At 36.4% G+C, this 19324-nt stretch overlaps 2 protein-coding genes across 2 annotated transcripts; one reads left to right on the plus strand and one right to left on the minus strand.

Annotated features, from left to right (window-relative positions):
* Positions 1–7885: 7885 nt before the first annotated feature.
* Positions 7886–11115, plus strand: LOC113110931 (mitochondrial intermembrane space import and assembly protein 40). The gene is made up of 3 exons (XM_026275219.1): positions 7886–8053; positions 9527–9625; positions 9746–11115. The coding sequence occupies exons 1-3, from the start codon at positions 8032–8034 to the stop codon at positions 10060–10062; spliced, it is 438 nt and encodes a 145-aa protein (XP_026131004.1). The 5' UTR covers positions 7886–8031; the 3' UTR covers positions 10063–11115.
* Positions 11116–11251: 136 nt separating this feature from the next.
* On the minus strand, positions 11252–18884 carry LOC113110930 (netrin-4). Its single transcript, XM_026275218.1, has 10 exons — positions 18366–18884; positions 17216–17676; positions 15527–15871; positions 15168–15294; positions 13948–14136; positions 13401–13617; positions 13120–13247; positions 12060–12128; positions 11770–11940; positions 11252–11671 (listed from the first exon to the last, which is right to left on the minus strand). Exons 1-10 carry the CDS (start codon positions 18451–18453, stop codon positions 11535–11537), a joined length of 1932 nt encoding a protein of 643 aa, XP_026131003.1. The 5' UTR covers positions 18454–18884; the 3' UTR covers positions 11252–11534.
* Positions 18885–19324: the final 440 nt, after the last annotated feature.

Consider the following 19324-nt stretch of genomic DNA (forward strand, 5'->3'; position numbering starts at 1 on the left):
AAAACATTAAAATGATAGTTTAAATAAAGTGGATCTATTAAGAACTGTTCACTAGAAGATTCTTATGAAGAAACAAAATGTTTCTTTTTTATTTTGGTCTAGTGCATTTTAATGCATTTATCTATACAGCATGTATAATATTTGTCCATGCAAAAGCAGGGATTTTTTTTTTGACAAAACAACTATCCATCCACAATGGCCTTGTTTACTCTGGTTTATACTGGTTGCATAACAAACACTGTGGACAGATCATGAAGAATGGAGCAGAGCATGCATGAGGCAATGTGGGTATTGAGGCTGTACGAAGAGAGGCAAAGTGTGAAACTGCCAGGCAGCCACCCACCAATCTGTGAAAATCTGCCTTTGCCTTAACTGCTTGCTTTAGACTGAATTAAGGAGCCTATTACATGATCTAAAAGGGTTTTTAAGAATTAAAAGCTATTCAGCCTGCATCTACACGAAGCAAATAACAAAAAGAGATAGTCAGACCGGCGCTTCCAACAGGAGTAAAAACAACACAGACAACAATTACATAAGCATTCTGGTGGCAGTCAACGAGCAAGACCGCTCCAAGTAACAGATTGCCTACACAGCTTTAATAAATTCAAGAATGCCCTATTTATTTTACACACACAATCTAGCTGTTTTGTAAATGAAAGCAAGAGATTTTAGCATTAGAACGCTATAATTATCTGTCATATTCATCATATCCTAAAAGCGCCTTTCTTTAACCAGACATTTTCCAAGTACAGCTAAGCCGACCACACAAGCTCAGAAAAAGTCTTAAAGGTATTGCTCTGATGTCATTCCAAACCCATAACATTTTGTTTTATATCTTTAAAAAAAAAGGTGTTCTGAAAATTATAAAAATAGATTTTAAAATCTATACAATGTTTAATAGGAAGCCAGTGCAGTGTTGACAGAACTGGGCTAATATGGTCATACTTCCTAGTTCTAGTAAAAACTGTAGCTGCTGCATTTTGGACTAGCTGGAGTTTGTTTATTAAGCATGCAGAACAACCACCCAATAAAGCATTACAATAATCTAATCTTGAAGTTATAAACGCATGGATTAACATTTCTGCATTTGACATTGAGGTCATAGGTCGTGATTTAGATATATTTTTGAGATGGAAAAATGCAGATTTACAAATGCTAGAAATGTGGCTTTCTAAGGAAAGATTGCTATCAAATAGCACACCTAGGTTCCTAACTGATGACGAAGAATTGACAGCCAAACAGTCTTAGTCAGCTTTCTAGGTTATTACATGCAGAGTTTTTAGGTCCTATAATTAACACCTCTGTTTTTTCAGAATTTATCAGCAAGAAATTACTCATCATCCAGTTTTTTACATTGACTATGCGTACTGTTAGTTTTTAAAATTGGTATGTTTCACTTGGAAGAAATATAGAGCTGAGTATCATCAACATTACAGTGAAAGCCACACTGTGTTTCCTGTTGATATCTCCCAAGGGTAACATGTACAGTGTGAAGAGTAACGGCCCTAGTACTGAGCCTTGAGGTACTCCATACTGCACTTGTGATCGATATGATATCTCTTTATTCACTGCTACATTTATGTCGGTCATATAAGTATGATTTTAACCATGCCAATGCACTTCCATTAATGCCAACAAAGTTTTCTAGTCTATGTAAAAGAATGTTGTAGTCAATAGCGTTGAACGTGGGACTAAGATCCAATAGCAGAGATACAATCATGATCAGATGATAAGAGCAGGTCATTTGTAACTCTAAGGAGAGCAGTTTCAGTACTATGATGTTCTAAATCCCGATTGTAAATCCTCACAGATGCCATTTTTCTCTAAGAAGGAATATAATAGTGAGGATCCTACCTTTTCTAGTATATTGGACAGAAAAGGGACATTCAAGATCGGTCTTTAAATAACTAGTTTTTTAAGGTCAAGTTGTGTTTTTTTGATGAAAGGCTTAATAACAGCCAGTTTGAAGGTTTTAGGGACATATCCTAATGAATTATTAATAGTCAGAAGAGGATCTATGACTTGTGGAAGCACCTATTTTAGGAGCATAGATGGAATAGGGTCTAACATACATGTTGTTGGTTTAGATGATTTAACAAGTTTATACAATTCTTCCTCTCCTATAATAGAGAATGAGTGGAACTGTTCCTCAGGGGGTCTATAGTGCACTGTCTGATGCAATACTGTAGCTGGCGGCTGAATTGTTACAATTTTATCTCTAATAGTATCAATCTTAGAAGTAAAGTTCATAAAGTCATTACTGCTGTGCTGTTGGGAAATGTCCAAACTTATCGATGCTTTATTTTTCGGTAATTCAGCCACTGTATTGAATAAATACCTGGGGTTAAGTTTGTTTTCTTCTAAAAGAGATGAAAAGTAATCAGATCTAGCGGTTTTTAATGCTTTTTTTATAGGATAGGTAACTTTCCCGCCAAGCAATACGAATACCTCTAGTTTTGTTTTCATCCAGCTGCGCTCCATTTTCCAGGCTGCTCTCTTTAGTGTGTGAGTGTGCTCATTATACCACAGTGTCAGACTGTTTTCCTTAATCTTCCTTAAGCGTAAAGGAGCAACTGTATATAAAATGCTCATCAAGTTGTTCTGAGGTTATAGTCATTATTATTATTATGATGACTTGTTACGTGCTCCGAGGATATGGTTTTATGTTTTTTTTTGTTGTTGTTGTTTTTGCTGTCACTCTCTCCGCTATCACTTTTCAGGGCGCTGCTGCTGGCTTTCCATCATCATTACGACGTACACCTGAATGGGCATCCTTACTATAAAAGATGGACGTAGATTGGAAGCGAGAGAGAGAAGGAGCTCTGTTGGTTTTCGTTTTGGGCTCACGCGGTAGCGTTCCTTGTTTTTTGTTTGTTTGTTTTGTTATATATTGTTAGATATTGATTTAACCATTTAGTTTTCTATTGGTGGTTGTTACTTTTGGTTTACGTGGAACTTGAGTTCTTACGTGTTTTTTTTTTTTTTTTTGGTATATTGCTTTATAACCGACCAGGGAGTAGTGAGTAGGAAAGTATGTCACGTGACTTCCATTCATGCAACACCTAGGGAAATCCATGTTAATACATCAGGTAAGGAGTGGGTGTTACCTGTGTATGTTTTGGTTTGTTATGTAGTGTAGGTTAGTTAGGGCGTGTTGTGCGCCATTGATTTTGTTTATTTTTTCTTGATGTAGTGGATTAGTCAGGATGGGGAATGTAGTTGCATAGTGGGTTTTGTTTTGTTTATTTCATTAATTTAGCCCCGCTCAGGATCCTACTCCCTGGGCATGGTTTTTTTATTCCTCTTTTGTGCACGTTGGTGCTATAAATAAATATATGTAATTTTATGAACCAAACCCTATTTTTTTGTCCTTGCGTCCTTTTGCACCAGCACCTTAAACACGTTAACAGGGTTAATTAATCCGTGAATTATCAGTATTATTTTATGATGTGTTCCCTCATAACCTTAGCCATTTCAGGGACATAACATGAACTAGATTAAATAGATTAATGCATAGATTAAAGCTTATGGGTCTGTCACGTGATGAATGAGTGATTAGAAAAACCCAGTCCCCAATTACTACTTTTCCAAATGAGGTGGTCTCCCTTTCCTGTTGATGTGTAATTATAATATTGCTAGAATCCCTTATAATTTATCTAAATTCCATAAAGAGGGATTACTTGCATGGTCATTAATTTTTAAGCACAATTTCTCCCCTCACCAGTACTTCATTTGGAACAATCAAGAAATTGTATATAAGAGAAAATCCTTGCTTTTTAATAACTGGTTGGACAAAAACATTTTAATTGTTTCCCAGTTATTTAACTCAGAAGGTCTTATTTTAAGTTACAACGAGTTCTTAAGTAAATTAGATTTTCCAGTAACTCCCAAGGAATTCTCCATTGTCATGGACACTCTTCCTAAACAAGCTGTTATGCTTTTAAGGGACTTTATACCTAGATATTTATACTCTTGAACTACTGATAAGCACTTTATCTATTTCTTTAGACCCATTTGAAATCCCAGTAGGAAAACTATGCTTTTTGTCACATCCTTCATCACATTAACTATAGGATTAGATCGCTTTTTCAAAAGGAACTTGTAACAACTCCATATGTGTGGCTTATTGGAGGAATGTGGTTGATCATATTGACTGGAAAAAAGTATGGACTCTGTCTTCGGAATATATAATAACTAACAAGGTTAGAGAAATCTCATTCAAATCCAGCTAAATTGTTTTTGAAAAGGTTTAAATCAGATATAGATACAAGCTGTTCTTTTATTTTCCAGATTTAGTCATTCAGGCAAACTTTCATCTGCATCCCTGGCAGTTTGATGGTAAGAACCATAGTCCGCAAACACACAAAGAAGAAACAAACATATTACAAAAAACAGTATTAAAAAAAAAAAAAACCTACTTCACATTATGAAGACATATTTGATTATCCAATAACCACATAGTGGAAGCAGAGCCAAACCATGCAATAATTTTAATACGAGTATTTACATATTTTCACAACTTTAAACCCCATATTTTAGTTAAAATTTTACAATGATGATATGACTTACACCTTTTATCCAATATATTCAAAGCCTGCTTATAGTGACTTCTTTTGGTTGCAAAATATAGTTTTTTAAATGCAAGTTGTGAATTAAGTATTATACCTAGATATTTATACTCTTGAACTACTGATAAACTTTTAACTGCAACTGTGACATCTGGATAGAGATCTCTATTTGCAGACTTTGAAAAAAAAAATACATACAGTTTTGCCAACATTAAGATATAAACACAAGTTTTTTTAAACAATTTGTAATCTTAACCATTTCTGCTGATAATTCATCTGCCGCTTTTTTTTTTCTTTTTCTTTTTTAGCATGCAAGTACAGTATATAATTGTATCATCAGCATACATCTGGCAATTTACAGCAGGCAAATTATTTATATGCAAACAAACAGCAGGCAAATTATTTAAATACAAACTGAATAACAGAGGACCTAATATTGATCCTTGAGGTACACCAACTGAATTAATAAGTGATTTGTGAGATTTTATTGTCTACTCAAACACACTGTTGTCTATCTGTTAAATATTATTTTATCCATTTAATTACTCCTGTTGAGAAATTATAATTTAACAACTTTTTAATTAAAATGTCATGATTTACTGTGTCAAATGCTTTTCTTAAATCCAGAAAAACAGCTCCCACCACACTACCTTTATCTAATTTTGCTTTAATATTTTCCAAAAGACAATATGCGGTTTCTGTTGAATGGTACTTTCGAAAACCAAACTGCATTTGGATACACTGAAAATAATGTGTTATTCAAATGTAATATTATCTGTTCGGAGATAAAATTTTCTGCAAATTTTTTAAACTGCGGGGAGAATTCTAATGGGTCTATAATTACTAATTTACATATTATCTCCCAATTTAAACACATGTGTAATGACTGCAGTTTTCCAAGCACTCAGTAACATTCCTTCATACATAGACCAATTGATATTTTTTTTTTAATGAGAGGAATAAGTGCCTCTTTATACGTTTTTCAAAATATTGAATCCATTTCACACATATTTTGCCCTTGATCTATTAAGAGAAGTAATAATCATGTGTATTTTGGTATTTGTCATTTCTTTAAAAGTCAAAGTTGGAGCATTAAAATTTATGGGTAAAGCTAAATCTTTTTAATCAAATGCATTATTAATTTAAGTTTTTGATCATTAAACACTTCTGCCACCTTTTTGAGTCCTTAATCATATTTCCATCTATATTTAATTGGTTTTATGTATCTTAAATGTTCCTGTTAATTACTTTAAATTATGCCATATATCTTAAGTATTTCCGTTTGCTTCAATAATAGTCTTAATTTTAAAAAGTAGCTTTCCTTTGCAACCTTATTTCTTAATGTGGTAAAAAAAAAAAAAAACGCCTATCATGCTCCGTTCTAGACCTGAGGGCTAAATTAAGAGCATGATCCCTTCATGATCCCCATAAAACAATGATCAGATAGTCCGGTTACCAGATTAATACCATTTATTTTTCCTTTCTAGTCTACTTTGTAAAAGCCAGATCAATACATGTTTCTGAATACCTAGTTAGTTGACCCTTCAATAATGTGTTTAAAATCATAGTGACCAGTTAAAGTTTTTAATTTCTTCCTTTGTAATTCATCCTTCAAATTTACATAAAAAAAAATCCTAATAAAATTATCTCTTTATTTGTATAACATTTTTTTCAATTTTCCATTTTTTAAGAAAATACAGCCATAGCAGATGGTGGTCTATAAATTACAATTACAACAAATGATGACATGAACGAATCACTCCCCGAGACGACTCATTCTTCCAGAGTCACATTGAAGATTCGTTCAAAATGAACGAATCGTTCAAGAACAACCCATGCCAAAATCAGATGAGCTGATACAAGTTCTACGCGCGCACACACACACACACACACACAAACAAAATGACTAAGGGGGCAAACACTTACAATATATACAAACTTAAGGATCCACCATCTCCAAAAGGCATTGTTGGTGAAAGAGCCTGCAGGCAGCCGGAGGAAACAGCAAACAAAATGTAGAGGCAGATGAGGTGGATTAAAAAATTTTCAATTTTTTTTCTAATACTTTTCATTTTACTTATTTATTCCGAAAAAAAAACACCGAAAACTGATATGTCTTTAATACCGCTGATAATCGCTGTCATTAAGCTAAACAGTGGTAATCAACATATACTGCCACCTAGTGCTATTGATACCAAAATACCTTTTATCTACAAAAAAGAAAAGCAAAGAAAAAAAAGCTATACTGTATAAAAACAAATAAATATTTTTAAAAGTTGCAAGTAAAACAAATATTATTGGATTACGTTTTACAAATATATATATAGGCTACACACACACACACACACACACACACACACACACACACACACACACACACACACACATATATATATATATATATATATATATATATATATATATATATATATATATATATATATATATAATTTTAATCTTTCTACTTAACTCTCGATTTCACACTTAGGCCTAATTGAATTCAGTGTATTATTAATAGCCGATTTATTGTAATTATTTGTGACATTTACTAGCAAGTTCTAAGCGAAAATTGTTTCTACACCCACTTTTAACAGTTAGTTAATAATCAATAATACAGTTTTAATCCCACACAAACTTTTTCTGTTTCACAAAAATCAAGTATAAAACCTCACAACAATGAAACATATCACATATCAATTAAAATGTTATGCCCAGTTTGTGTTTTTCAGTATGTGTCTTCTGTAATGAGGTGTGTGGGTATAAGGCTGTAGTTCACCTCAGGTGCCTCGTTAATTAGTAAAACACAGCATGAAAACTGTTTCCTGACGAGCTGTCGGTGAAGTCTGAAGGCATAACAGTCAAATACACTGTTCAGTCTCCCGAAACAGAGATTCCCAGCACACAAGCCTTTTTAAAATAATTAAACATTAATAAAAAGTGGCAGAGGGCTGCTATGGTGGAAACTGTACTAATATATTCTTTACAAATACATTTAGTTTTTTTTTTTCTTAAACTTTACTTGGCCAAATAAACAGCCTTTTCAGACACACAACTGAGTGACATAATTTGTGATTTTTTTTATTATTATTTCATATATCAGTTTCATAATGTAAACACTGGCAGCCTACTCCACTCTATGCCTGGATTATCATAGTTTTAAAAATGAAATAATTGTTTCTAGGTGCATTTTCATAGTTTTTAAATGGCTGAAGTATCGGTCTTGAAAAAGGATAAAACATTATATTATGTACATATAAACATAAAAATTTATCACTTTCTCGGAATCGTTATTTTTCTTGACTTTTATTTTGAAACACATCTTCTTTGACGTCACGTGGTCGCTGTCGCTGCCTGCCTCCATGCTTGCTGGAGTTGATGTAACGACCGTGTGGACTGGTCATTGTGCCGGTGTTTGAGATTCATTGATCGGATAAACGGCGATTAAACGGATCTGTCAGCAGACATGTCGTACTGCAAGCAGGAAGGTATGACTGAACTGACTCGGACCGTTTAATCCCATTTTATACCCATCTTTCACTGTCGTTTAGCGGTGCAGCTAATGCTCATGCCCTTAACAGTCACTCTCACCAGCCATGCTTAGTACTGTCAGTGAGTTATTAGAATATTATTGAGCTGCAAATCATTTTTATTTTTCAGATGTGGTCGAATGTGTGGTGTTATATTGTCTTATATTGTTGTGAGTTTAGTGATGAATTACTGATTTTTGGTTAAACAAAAGATACAAATTATAGTTAACCACCCGTTTCCGCTAGTGCTCAATAAAATATAATAACTTAACGTTACATACCTAGTGTAATTTAACACGTTCTCCACGAGTACTATATCTGATTTATTTTGATGTAGTTCTTCAGCTATCATAGCCATGTTGTGTCAAACTACATGAAGCAGGTGCCTGCAAGGTCATAACCCGGGCAGTTCATATCCTAAAGTCCAACAGAAGGTTTTTTTTTTTTTCTTCTTTTTTTTTTTTTTATATGAACACATTCTGAGTTTATATATATATATATATATATATATATATATATATATATATGTGTGTGTGTGTGTGTGTGGGTGTGTGTGTGTAATATGAACCTAAACACAGAATATTGCAACAGATTAGATTAATTAAAAAATGTTTTCGTTCATTTTCATTCAGTTCATGGCACAGAGCTTCTACACTACAGACCAAAATTTTTAGATTACTTAAAAATTGCTGTAATATTTTATCAGGTCTGAAATACATTGACATTGATTGCAGGGGTTTAAGACCATTTTAAATGATGCTTCTGATAGACTTGCTTTGGACGGATGATTTTGAGTTTTGTCTGCCCACCTATAGTGCTATTATTTTATTGTGTAATATATGTATTTTCTTTATATATATATATATATATATATATATATATATATTCATTTTTCATATTTTTTTTTTAGTTTGCTTTAAGTATTTTGTGATGTTTGTCATTTCTAGTAGTTTTTGTTTTTAATATTTCCATTTAGCTTTAATTGTAGGGGTGCACAATATATATCAACAGATGATTAATGCGCAAATCAATGGTGATAATGAACGTTGATTTGCTCAGCTTGTCAGTTAACAACGGCTCCGTGTAGTAACAGCTACTGACTAGATACATTAATCATCGGCCGATGTATATCGTGCAACCCTGTTTAATAGTTAATTACATTATTATTATTATAATTATTTTTTTGTTTTTGTTGTACTTAAATACATTTCAGTTAATTGCTAAGTCAACATTTGTATATTTCATTGATCATTTCATATTTATTTTCATTTGAGCTTTAATTCGGTTACATAATCTTTGTGTTATTTTTGTTTTTAACAATAATAACACTGGTCTAGTGGTCTGTTAATATATGAATTAGTGGCCGGTTGTTTGATCCCCCTAAAACATTTGATGACATTTGTGTATAACATCCTTCTTGTCTCCCACTAGGTAAAGATCGCATCATATTTGTCACCAAGGAGGATCATGAAGCACCTAGTAATGCTGAGCTTATCGAAGATGATCCAAATGATCCATATGAGGATCAGGGCAAGTTTTTGAACTAATACTTAAATTCTTGAGTAAAGAATCATCATGAAGTTTAGCAAGAAATATGCATTGTGTCTAGGATACTAATTTTTACACTTTACATTTCATTTGATCCTACAGGTCTTATTCTCCCTAATGGTGATATAAACTGGAACTGCCCATGTTTGGGAGGTATGGCCAGTGGCCCTTGTGGACAGCAGTTCAAGGACGCCTTTTCTTGTTTCCACTATAGTAAAGAGGAGGTAAAGGGTTCAGATTGTGTGGAAAACTTCCGGAGTATGCAGGAGTGTATGCAGAAGTACCCTGAGCTCTACCCTCAGGATGATGACAATGACAGCGCCCCCTCTGGTGGGGCAGATACTGCACCCACTGACTCTGTCCCTACATCCTCTCCTGATTCCACACCAGCAACCACAGAAAACCCAGCAGCTAGCTAATATTATTTTGGCTTCAATCCCTTCACACCTCACAGCAAAGACCGCTCCACTTTTGAGTATGAAGAGATAATATCTAACTATGCCACTGGATCGATGCTCTCACAGAGATGCAGGAAACCCATTAATCTCAAGTTTTGTGAATCAAATATTGGAATGACATTAACATGCACTTAAGGGACCTATGAAGAAAAGAGGATCTGTATGAATGGCAAGTCGACTTGCACTTGGCCTGTGAAACATTAGCTGCCATTTGAACCGTCCGGCTTTGTATTTTCTGGTTATCATTTGCTCCACAACCTAAGCTTAGCTTGTTTGACTTGTGTGCTACAACAGATCAAAGGCCAGTTGGCATTGGTGATTGAATATAAAAAACAAATTAACATTTCATCTGCTGTTTTGTTGTAGAACATAATTAAAGTTTTATGATAAAGAAATAATCTGTTGCAAATGTGTTGGAAAGCATGTAGCCCTACGGTTGCACACAAAGTACAAACATTATGGGGTGTGAGTAATTAAATCTTACTCATCATCATCTGCTGATAAAAAAACATAATGTGTTGATGTTAAACGATTATAATGTCAAAACAACACATTATAAAAGAGTAGACCTTCTGTTTAGTAAGAACTGTTCCAAAGAGTAATAGGTTTCGTTCAAGTGAAGTATCTTAACACTGAGGGCTGTTTCTGAAACCATTTTTAACACATGCTAATTATGAACTGTGTTAAAAATTGTGCTTATTCATATATTCAGTCAATGACATTAGTTTATCCAAGATTGACTGTTTTGAGTTTGACATGTCATTCAAAGCCTTAATGTGAATTATCTTACTTTGATGAAACAAGAAACATGATCTTTTGTGACATGTATCTGTTTCTGAAAAGTCTTTTAATAAAATAAAGGATACGGAGTTCAAATCATGCATAAGAACTAGGAGAATTTAAATCCGACTGGACCTTAGTAGCATTTCATTTTTCAATTGTGTGATGTTCAAATATATTTTTAAAAAACACTGAAATGTATTAAGAGAAGCAAATAAAATGAGTGTGAATGAATCGCAAAAATGTCTATGGATTCACTGACTTGTGTTTATCCTCTTCAAGAAACTAATTTTTGAAGATGATAATCTAGAAACTACAGAGAAATGAGTACAGAAACAGTTCATTCGGTCTTATGAATGCCATATCCATGTTGTTCCATGTCCACAAGGCAACAGCCACCAAGATAAAAGAGTTATTTTTAAGAGCCTTGCTCAAGAAGTGCTGGATGACAATTACAGTTATTTGAAGTGGCTATTCAGTGCACGTTGCCATGCGATTTCTCCATGAATCTTGTTTCTGGTAATTACCCTCATTCCATTTCAGCTGCATCCGGCGATCACGGTCCATTTAGGATCCGGCTGCCAGCTTTGATATAGTGAGGGCTTTCAAGTTTGGGCAGTATTGAGCTACGATACATTTGGATAATGTCACGCTCATAAGCAGCCCTGATGCAGTGCTTCTGTGACCTGAAATCCCAGGATGGGGGTCCAGGGGACTACTAGACTCTGCATGGTGACCAGTAGCCGTCCTGAGTCAACATCTTCGGGACCTGCAAGTAGATAATTCCCACCTAAAGATGGAGACACAAAAGTCACTTCTCTAATGGCTAACTTCACTAAATCAAAGTCAAATAGTGATCATGAGCCAAATAGTTGTTGGGTGCTGTACCTGGGTTGAGGATGGGACAGGTGCAGCCACGGCTGGTCCAGGAGAGCGGATAGAGACTGTGTGTGCCCTGGGAGAGGGGCAGTTTTCCAGAACGAAACACCTTCCTCACCTTCACCAGGACAACCGCATGTGAGCCTTTATCATGAGCTGACAGCACGCTGGCTTTGATCACTATGAACGCCACAAACAGTCACTTCTATCATTAGATTGAAATGTTTAGACCGTAAGTGTTAACCGAAATGCTTCGTATGAATTGAATTGAAATGATTCAACACAATATAAAGCCTCACCGTATCCGTGTTTCATCTTGCAAAGATCTGACACGCTTTTCAGTTTCTTTTCCTTGCAGCTGCACTTCCCTGTAAAGAATTAACAAGAAACATTTCAGAGGTTCTTTCATTTGTACAAATTTATACATATAGTATTTGCCACAAATAAATGGACGCCCAATTTTAAGACCATTAAGATCGAATGCAGTCGCTTTTTTTTAATGATAATTAAATGTTTTTACCGCAAATTCTCATTATTGCACTTAGCATGAATATTTGATTTTTAAGTCGACAGAAGAGACGGACGACAGTGGGTGAGTGTTTTGCTTAACACTTTGTTTAGAGATGTTATCACATTATTACTTTCTGCTAGGAAAGAATATTTCATTGTTTACATATTTCTACTTTATATTTTGTTGTAGTTTGTATTTTTGATTGCACTTAAGGAGCCTGTGTTATTGCTATTGCTCTTTCTGCACTTAAGTGTGAACTGTAGTTTCAATTTAAGCAATTGGTCAAGGGAAGTTGTGGCCTAATGGTTAGAGAGTCGGACTGGCAATCGAAAGGACGCTTCTCAGGCCGACAGGAATTGTAGGTTGGGGGAGTGCATGTACAGTTCTCTCTCCACCTTAGACTTAGGTTCCCTTTGCAATTATAACTCATCTGAATCTCATGCAATTACTGTAAGAGCTCTTGTAAAACTCCAGGTTGTGGTAATTTCCCGCCCTCCTGGGCACCTTTAAACTACATTTTGCCACCTGTGTGCCATTGTTTACTTTTAGATGAAACCTAAACTACCTTCCACCCTCCCATCTTTCTTTCGTAGTATCCTCCTCTCCACCCTCACCTATCCATTTCTTCAATGCAGCAACTGACACTTTATGCTCTACTTTAACCTGATTTCTAGACAATACTTCTCATATATTTTGCATAATTATCTCAGCCTTACAGGTGAAAGAATCACATAAAAAGCCATGTTTTTGAAAAGCCGCCTCTTGAAGTCCCATTTTGTGCTGTGGCTTCCCACGTTTAACAATAGCTGCTGTTAGTGTGGAATGTTTTGTTCCTGTAGTCAGCTCACCTGTATAGTACAGCGCGGAGACGGCCAGTTCTTTAGGCCACACCCTCTCGTCCTCTTGAGGTTTAAAGTGGGACAGTTCAGGAATTTTCCCACCAACTGGTACATTGTAAAGCTTGATACCGCCTTTGCTGTCAGAGGAAAATGATACAACAACAAAAATCTATTTAAAAATCCCCAGCAGGTATGCAATTATAATTGACATAATTAAGTCACTAAAATCATATATTTACATCTGATATCACAAATAGTACATTTAGCAAGAACTAAAAATGTAGTCTGACCTGTCTAGGCAATGTCCTGTGATGGGATCACAGGTCAAAGGGCACACACAAGATTTGCAGCCCTCCTCTCCAAAGCCCCAGTACCCTGGTAGACAGTGGCTGCAGGTGGTGCCGCCCACACCAGCTTTACAGTGGCACTGTCCACTTCTAGGATGGCACCATGGTGTCCCGCTGTCGGAATGTACTGGCACTGAACCAACTGGGTCACACCAGCATCCTGAGCCAAGGAAAAATATCTTTGGTCATCGGTGCATTAGCTCTTTCCACTGCTTTTGAGTCACTTTAGGGATCGTGTCACTCTGCCACCAGTAGGAGGCAATAAAAGACTAAATGATTGCAAGGTTAACCATTTTGATACTAAAAAGTAAAGTTCTGAGTGACTGCTAGGACAATGATGGGTGCTTACTGTGTCATATTGACCATCAATGTGCTTTAATAAAATAAGTACATTCTGGGATCAGTTGGGAATAATTATTTGAGGCCAGAACCCTTTGAGATCTCACTGTCCTTTTCTATTTGTTCCTTCCTTTCTTTCTAGCGGTCTTACGTGTGCAAGCATGCGGGGAGTTGAGGGGTCTGGCAGGGTGACGGTGGTATCCAGGGCGACAGCGCTGGCACCGGCGGCCCACAGTGTTATGCTGGCAGTTGTCACAGATGCCCCCGCTACTGCCCCCTGTGGACAGCCACACTCGCTGGGAGAAGTGGCAGCTCTCTGCGTGGCCGTGACATTCACACTCTTCAGCGACAAAAAAAAAAAAAAAGAGAACACAAAGTGAAAAGGTTAGGGACAGAAAGTGCTTGTAAAAGCTTTTTACATTCCTGTGGCTCAGTGGTAGAACATTGCGTTAGCAGCACAAAAGGTTGTGGGTTCGATTCCCAGGGAACACACGTACTGGTAAAACTTTTTTTTTTAAAATGTATAGCCTGAATAATATAGCACTGTATAAGTCGCTTTGGATAATAGCCCACTGAGTTTTAACAGACCCCCTAAAGCATGCTGTGAGTTTGGTGGGGGGTAATAGAGAATGTACGGGTGAAAGTCATGTGAAAGGAGGCAATAGCTACAATGCAATATGATTGGATATGACTGGTTATGATCGGCTGGTATTGGTTCATGCGATAAATCCCTTGTGTTTAAGAGAATTCTACATCCGTGAATCAGTCTAAATGAACAATATAATGGGAAGACTCATCAAAAAAAGTAAGTAAACAATTCAAACACTTTGTTACATTAAACTAGAACTTAAAACTGCATGAAAACCTGATCTGCAGGAGATTTTGGTGAGTAATCAGCTTGGTGAAACTGAAAGAAAATATCCACGTCTCTTACCAATATTTACCGAGCTTTGATGACCCGAAAAATTCAACATGAGTACATTAATAAAATATATTGTTACTGTTACTGCCTTGAGTTATTATTTTGGAATAAATGTTTAAAAACACTAACTTGATGAAACTTATACTTGGTTGTATAGGAATCATGATTCACATATAACATTTCCATACTATGGAAGTCAATGGGAACCTAGCTAGCAACATTCTTAAACATATCTTATGTTCCTCAGCAGAAAGAAACTCATAAAGGTTTGGAACAACCTGAGGGTGAGTAAATAGTTTTTTCTGGTTTTAGATAAAGATGGGATCCTTCCTGCATTAGAAAGTGCCATTAATTATGACGTGATAAAAAGATCTTTCATAGCGCAATTTCAATAGTCATGGATTAAAGGAATTTAAGGCTGAATCAACCCATACAGTAAATGCACTCACTCTGGCATGGGTTGCTCTCCCCGCTGCTTCCGTTGGCTGCTCTCCAGAGCTGGTCGTTGTAGAGCGGGGCACACCTCTCGCAGTGCTCGCCCACTGTGTGGTGGGTACACACACACTTGCCATACACCTGCACTCCAGATGAATGATTCACTTTCAGTTGCTGCCCATTCAAGCCTCACAGAGCTTTATAAAAAATACATTTAACAGCCTACGTCGTATTCTCCTAAATACTGGGTGAGTTCACATACACCCTCAAGTATGCAGAAGAGGAAACAAGTTCCTTCAGACAATCACTCTGTCATTTAAATGTGGCTGCGCTGATGTTTGTCCCAAAAAACACTTTGAATCGACACACTCACCATATTACTAGGTTGCAGGCTGTCTTGTCCTTCATTTTCAGGAAGGCAATGTTCAGCATGGCCATGGCACAAACACGTCCCTTTAGCCAGAAGAGAGTACACAGCAAATGGGGTTGAATCCAGAGGCTCAGAACTTGGTGTCGGAGCAGTCAGTGTCCTGTTGTGAATAGTGGGTAAAGAGGATGGGTTTGACTGTTCTGGGACACTTCGCTGGACCTTTGAGATGGGACACTGTTGAGATTTTAAGAGCTGGATTCGTAAGTTAGTCACTGTCAGACGGGACAGCGCCTCAGGACTGTAGGGATCAAGAATCCCACTTCCCAATCCTATGGACCGGAATATGATCTAGAAAACAATTAGAAGCAAATAATTATGAATCATCATATTTACAGGGATAATACACCCAAAAATGTCTTCAATTCTGTCATCATTTGCTCCCTCTCATGACTTGTTCTTTCATGGAAAACAAAAAAATATAATTTGAAAAATGTTGCAGTCCCATCTACTCTATAGTTTGGATAAAACACACTATGGAAGTCAATGGGATTGTGTTGACACCATTGTGTTTTTATGTTACACAGAAAAAAATAAAGGCATAAAGGCTTGGAATGACATCTGGGGGAGCAAATGATGACATGATTTTCATCTTTGGGTGAACTGTCAATTTTAAAATGTATTAGAGAGATAGGCTATAAACAATTTTGATTTACATAGTTGTACTCAAATTTGTATGTTGATTGCCACAAAAATGACAGAACTTACATACTTCTAGGGCTGGGTGAAATGACCAAAATCTTATTTCGTGACAACGATATATATCTCGATATAACTATTTTTTTATTAGAAATATTAGAATAAGAAATAAAAGCATATTACAAACACAACAGAACAAATAAATATGAAACAAACTTTAAAGTTTTTCATCTATAGGTTTATGCAGTATATTATGATGCAGTATATAATGTTACAGAAATGAAATAAAGTGTGTAAATAAAACACTGCATAGTCTTCACTGTATCAATTAAACATGAACTGATTCTTATTAAAGATCCAAAAGTGATTCAGTCAAGTTCAGTGAGTGATTAACATTAATAATGACATACTGCTGCCCCTTTAAGACCAAATTCATGGATCCGACATACTGATACACATTCGGTTTTCACCCAGCTGTTAATGTATAAGACATAATCGACTGTGTTAATGTGAATACTCCACACAATGGCCATTTTGACATAACTGTGTGCATATTTGACCATTCAAGCACAATAAAACCCTAAAGAGATCTGTTTTCGCAATCGCATGCAATCTGACAGGGGCTTTCAGTGTTTGGGGCTTTTCGGCTGTGTGTCAGTTAAAGCGAGCAGCAGATTGAGTTCACATTCACTGCTTATTGCACTTTATAACTCAAGTGCATCCCACTCTTTATTTTCTCATTCATGCATGTTTCTCTATCAATCAAAGGCGTATATAACTTTTAAGTAGTATTATGTTACGCAAATATAGTTGCATATTGTGGAATACACAATATAGCAAAATCTCTAACACTTTAGACACTTTATTTCTGCGGTAACAATATATACAGCCATACTGCATAGCCCTATATGCTTTACATTTACACCTACTGCAATGCTGCAGAATTGGAATGTACACAAGAGAAAGATGTTTTGTGATGCTTATTTCCTTCCTTACCTCTCCTCGGCTGCACGGGACCGCATTCGAATATCTGGAAGTGCAGAGAGATCCTGGTTGACTTCCATCATCAGGAAGCCCGAACATCTCAGTGCAGTTCCTGGCAAACAGCTTTAGTGTCTCCCAGGTCTGGCCAAAGTCCTGCGAGCGCTCCAACCTCATAGCAGCAGGACGTGGGGAACGGAATAACAACACAACGTGACTCATGCAGAACTGTGTCTCCAAGTCAAGACGGATTTCTTCCTGTTCTCCAGTGGCAGCCGCTGAGCCCCACCAGGTATCTGGATGAATAAACGGGTCATCGGCCATGAGGGCAGGAGGATGGAGCTCTGCTAGACAGCGTGGCTGGGTTGAAAGGCAGGAAGTGCTATTAGTGCAGCAGTTAGTCAGCGTGAAAAGGGTCCTGCCACTGGCCAAGTTACCCATAGGAGGGCTGCAAGCACGGCCAACACATCTGGACTCTGTGGAACAGAGGAAACACGCATTCACATGCATTCACAAACAGATCCAGAGCAACTTTCATGCTGATGATTTGAAATGCACCATTTTCGAACACCGAACGCCTGTAAACACTAGTCAGGTTCTGGCATGTCACAGCACAATGTTTGACAACCTGAGCCTTTAATGAACCTCACAAAGAGCTTCCACAGAACCAAAAACAAGTGTGTGATTTCTCCTGCAAACGTTCCAGCACTGCAACCGTTGTAAGATATGACAACAAAAGTGAAAGATATTTCAACAGAGAATAGATAGATATTTTTTTTAAATGCATCAGTTATGCACTAACTTGTTATCCAAATGTGAAATTAATTACACAGCTTAAACTTTAAATAAACATGAACAAAAAAAGTTTCTCGCTCTACGTTTATACATTTGACAACTTTATTATTACAAGTAGAAATCTGGCTATTTTAGTGCCTCTTCCCACAAATTGCAAAAACAGTATTTGTTTCTTTAGACATCTGTTAAAAATCATTTAACAATTAAATTAGCATAAGTGGTTTGAATCTATGGGAAACATATGAATACAGATAGATAGATAGATAGATAGATAGATAGATAGATAGATAGATAGATAGATAGATAGATAGATAGATAGATAGATAGATAGATAGATAGATAGATAGATAGATAGTTTTCCATCACTTACCTGTGAAGCCCTGCAGGAATCCAGGAAATAAGATCACTGCGCACTTTAGTATCACCATTACAAACTGAGGACTCCAAAGAGGTTTCATGTTTACTCTGGATGTAAAGGCAGTTAGTTATCCAGTTACAACAGATAAACCATCATGTCCCAGTGCATTTTCAGTTTGGAGAGATCTCCTTCACTGTCTGATTGGAAACAGAGTTTTCTTGACAAGCTGCATGAAATCCAGCTGCTGGTAATGCATTTTCAGAGCAAGTTTCTGCTATTGGTGGTGGTCTGGGATGCACCTGTCCGAGCGGCACGCGGTTCATTCCCTTAACATTGTTGTTTTTGCGCATTCAGGTGAAAAGGACACTACTGCCCGTTAGACATGACTGCCCTTTCCAACGGAAGGTAAAAGAGTGATAAAAACGCGCAGGTTGCTTTGGTAATAGCAGCGTGTCGCTTCTGTTATTAACGCGCAGCGTTTGTTCAAGCTTCTAAGAGCAGTGCACAGATGCGTGACTGTGATCCACTGGCCTGTCTATGAATCATTGAACGGATCGAAAAAGAGCTCTCTTCTGCCCCACAGTGGAATTATACATTAGTACTGTTCCCTGCAGACATCAAACAAGAGATCTTGATCACATTTTATTCACGTTACCAGACATGATTATCGCTATGATTCATGCCACCGAACGTCCTATATCTGAAGGAAGCGTGCTGTGAAACCAAAAAAAAAAAAAAAGGGACACATACATATTAATTTTTTTTTTATGTCTTTAATATTTTATTTCAAGCAAAAGTTTTAGTTAGTTAATATTTAACTAAAAACGAAAATGATGTCAGAATATATTCACCCTCATGCTATTCCAACATTTACTCATCTTTCATCCGTGGGACGCAAAAGGAAACATTCATCAGAATGTCCACACTGCTCTTTTCCAAACAGTGAAACCGGAAATAAAAATATTTTGTAA

Source organism: Carassius auratus, chromosome 11, assembly GCF_003368295.1.
Source record: "Carassius auratus strain Wakin chromosome 11, ASM336829v1, whole genome shotgun sequence".
NCBI classification, from domain to species: domain Eukaryota; kingdom Metazoa; phylum Chordata; class Actinopteri; order Cypriniformes; family Cyprinidae; genus Carassius; species Carassius auratus.

Bases quoted from the DNA above. Each gene is read 5' to 3' on its own strand.
- LOC113110931 (XM_026275219.1), top strand. From the start codon at position 8,032: ATGTCGTACTGCAAGCAGGAAG. The intron at 8,054-9,526 runs GTATGACTGAAC...GTCTCCCACTAG, and splicing joins GTCGTACTGCAAGCAGGAAG to GTAAAGATCGCATCATATTT. The intron at 9,626-9,745 runs GCAAGTTTTTGA...TTGATCCTACAG, and splicing joins TGATCCATATGAGGATCAGG to GTCTTATTCTCCCTAATGGT.
- LOC113110930 (XM_026275218.1), bottom strand. From the start codon at position 18,453: ATGAAACCTCTTTGGAGTCCTCAGTTTGTAATGGTGATACTAAAGTGC. The intron at 15,872-17,215 runs GTAAGGAAGGAA...ATTGTTTTCTAG, and splicing joins TCCCGTGCAGCCGAGGAGAG to ATCATATTCCGGTCCATAGG. The intron at 14,137-15,167 runs GTGAGTGCATTT...TTGTCGCTGAAG, and splicing joins GGAGAGCAACCCATGCCAGA to AGTGTGAATGTCACGGCCAC.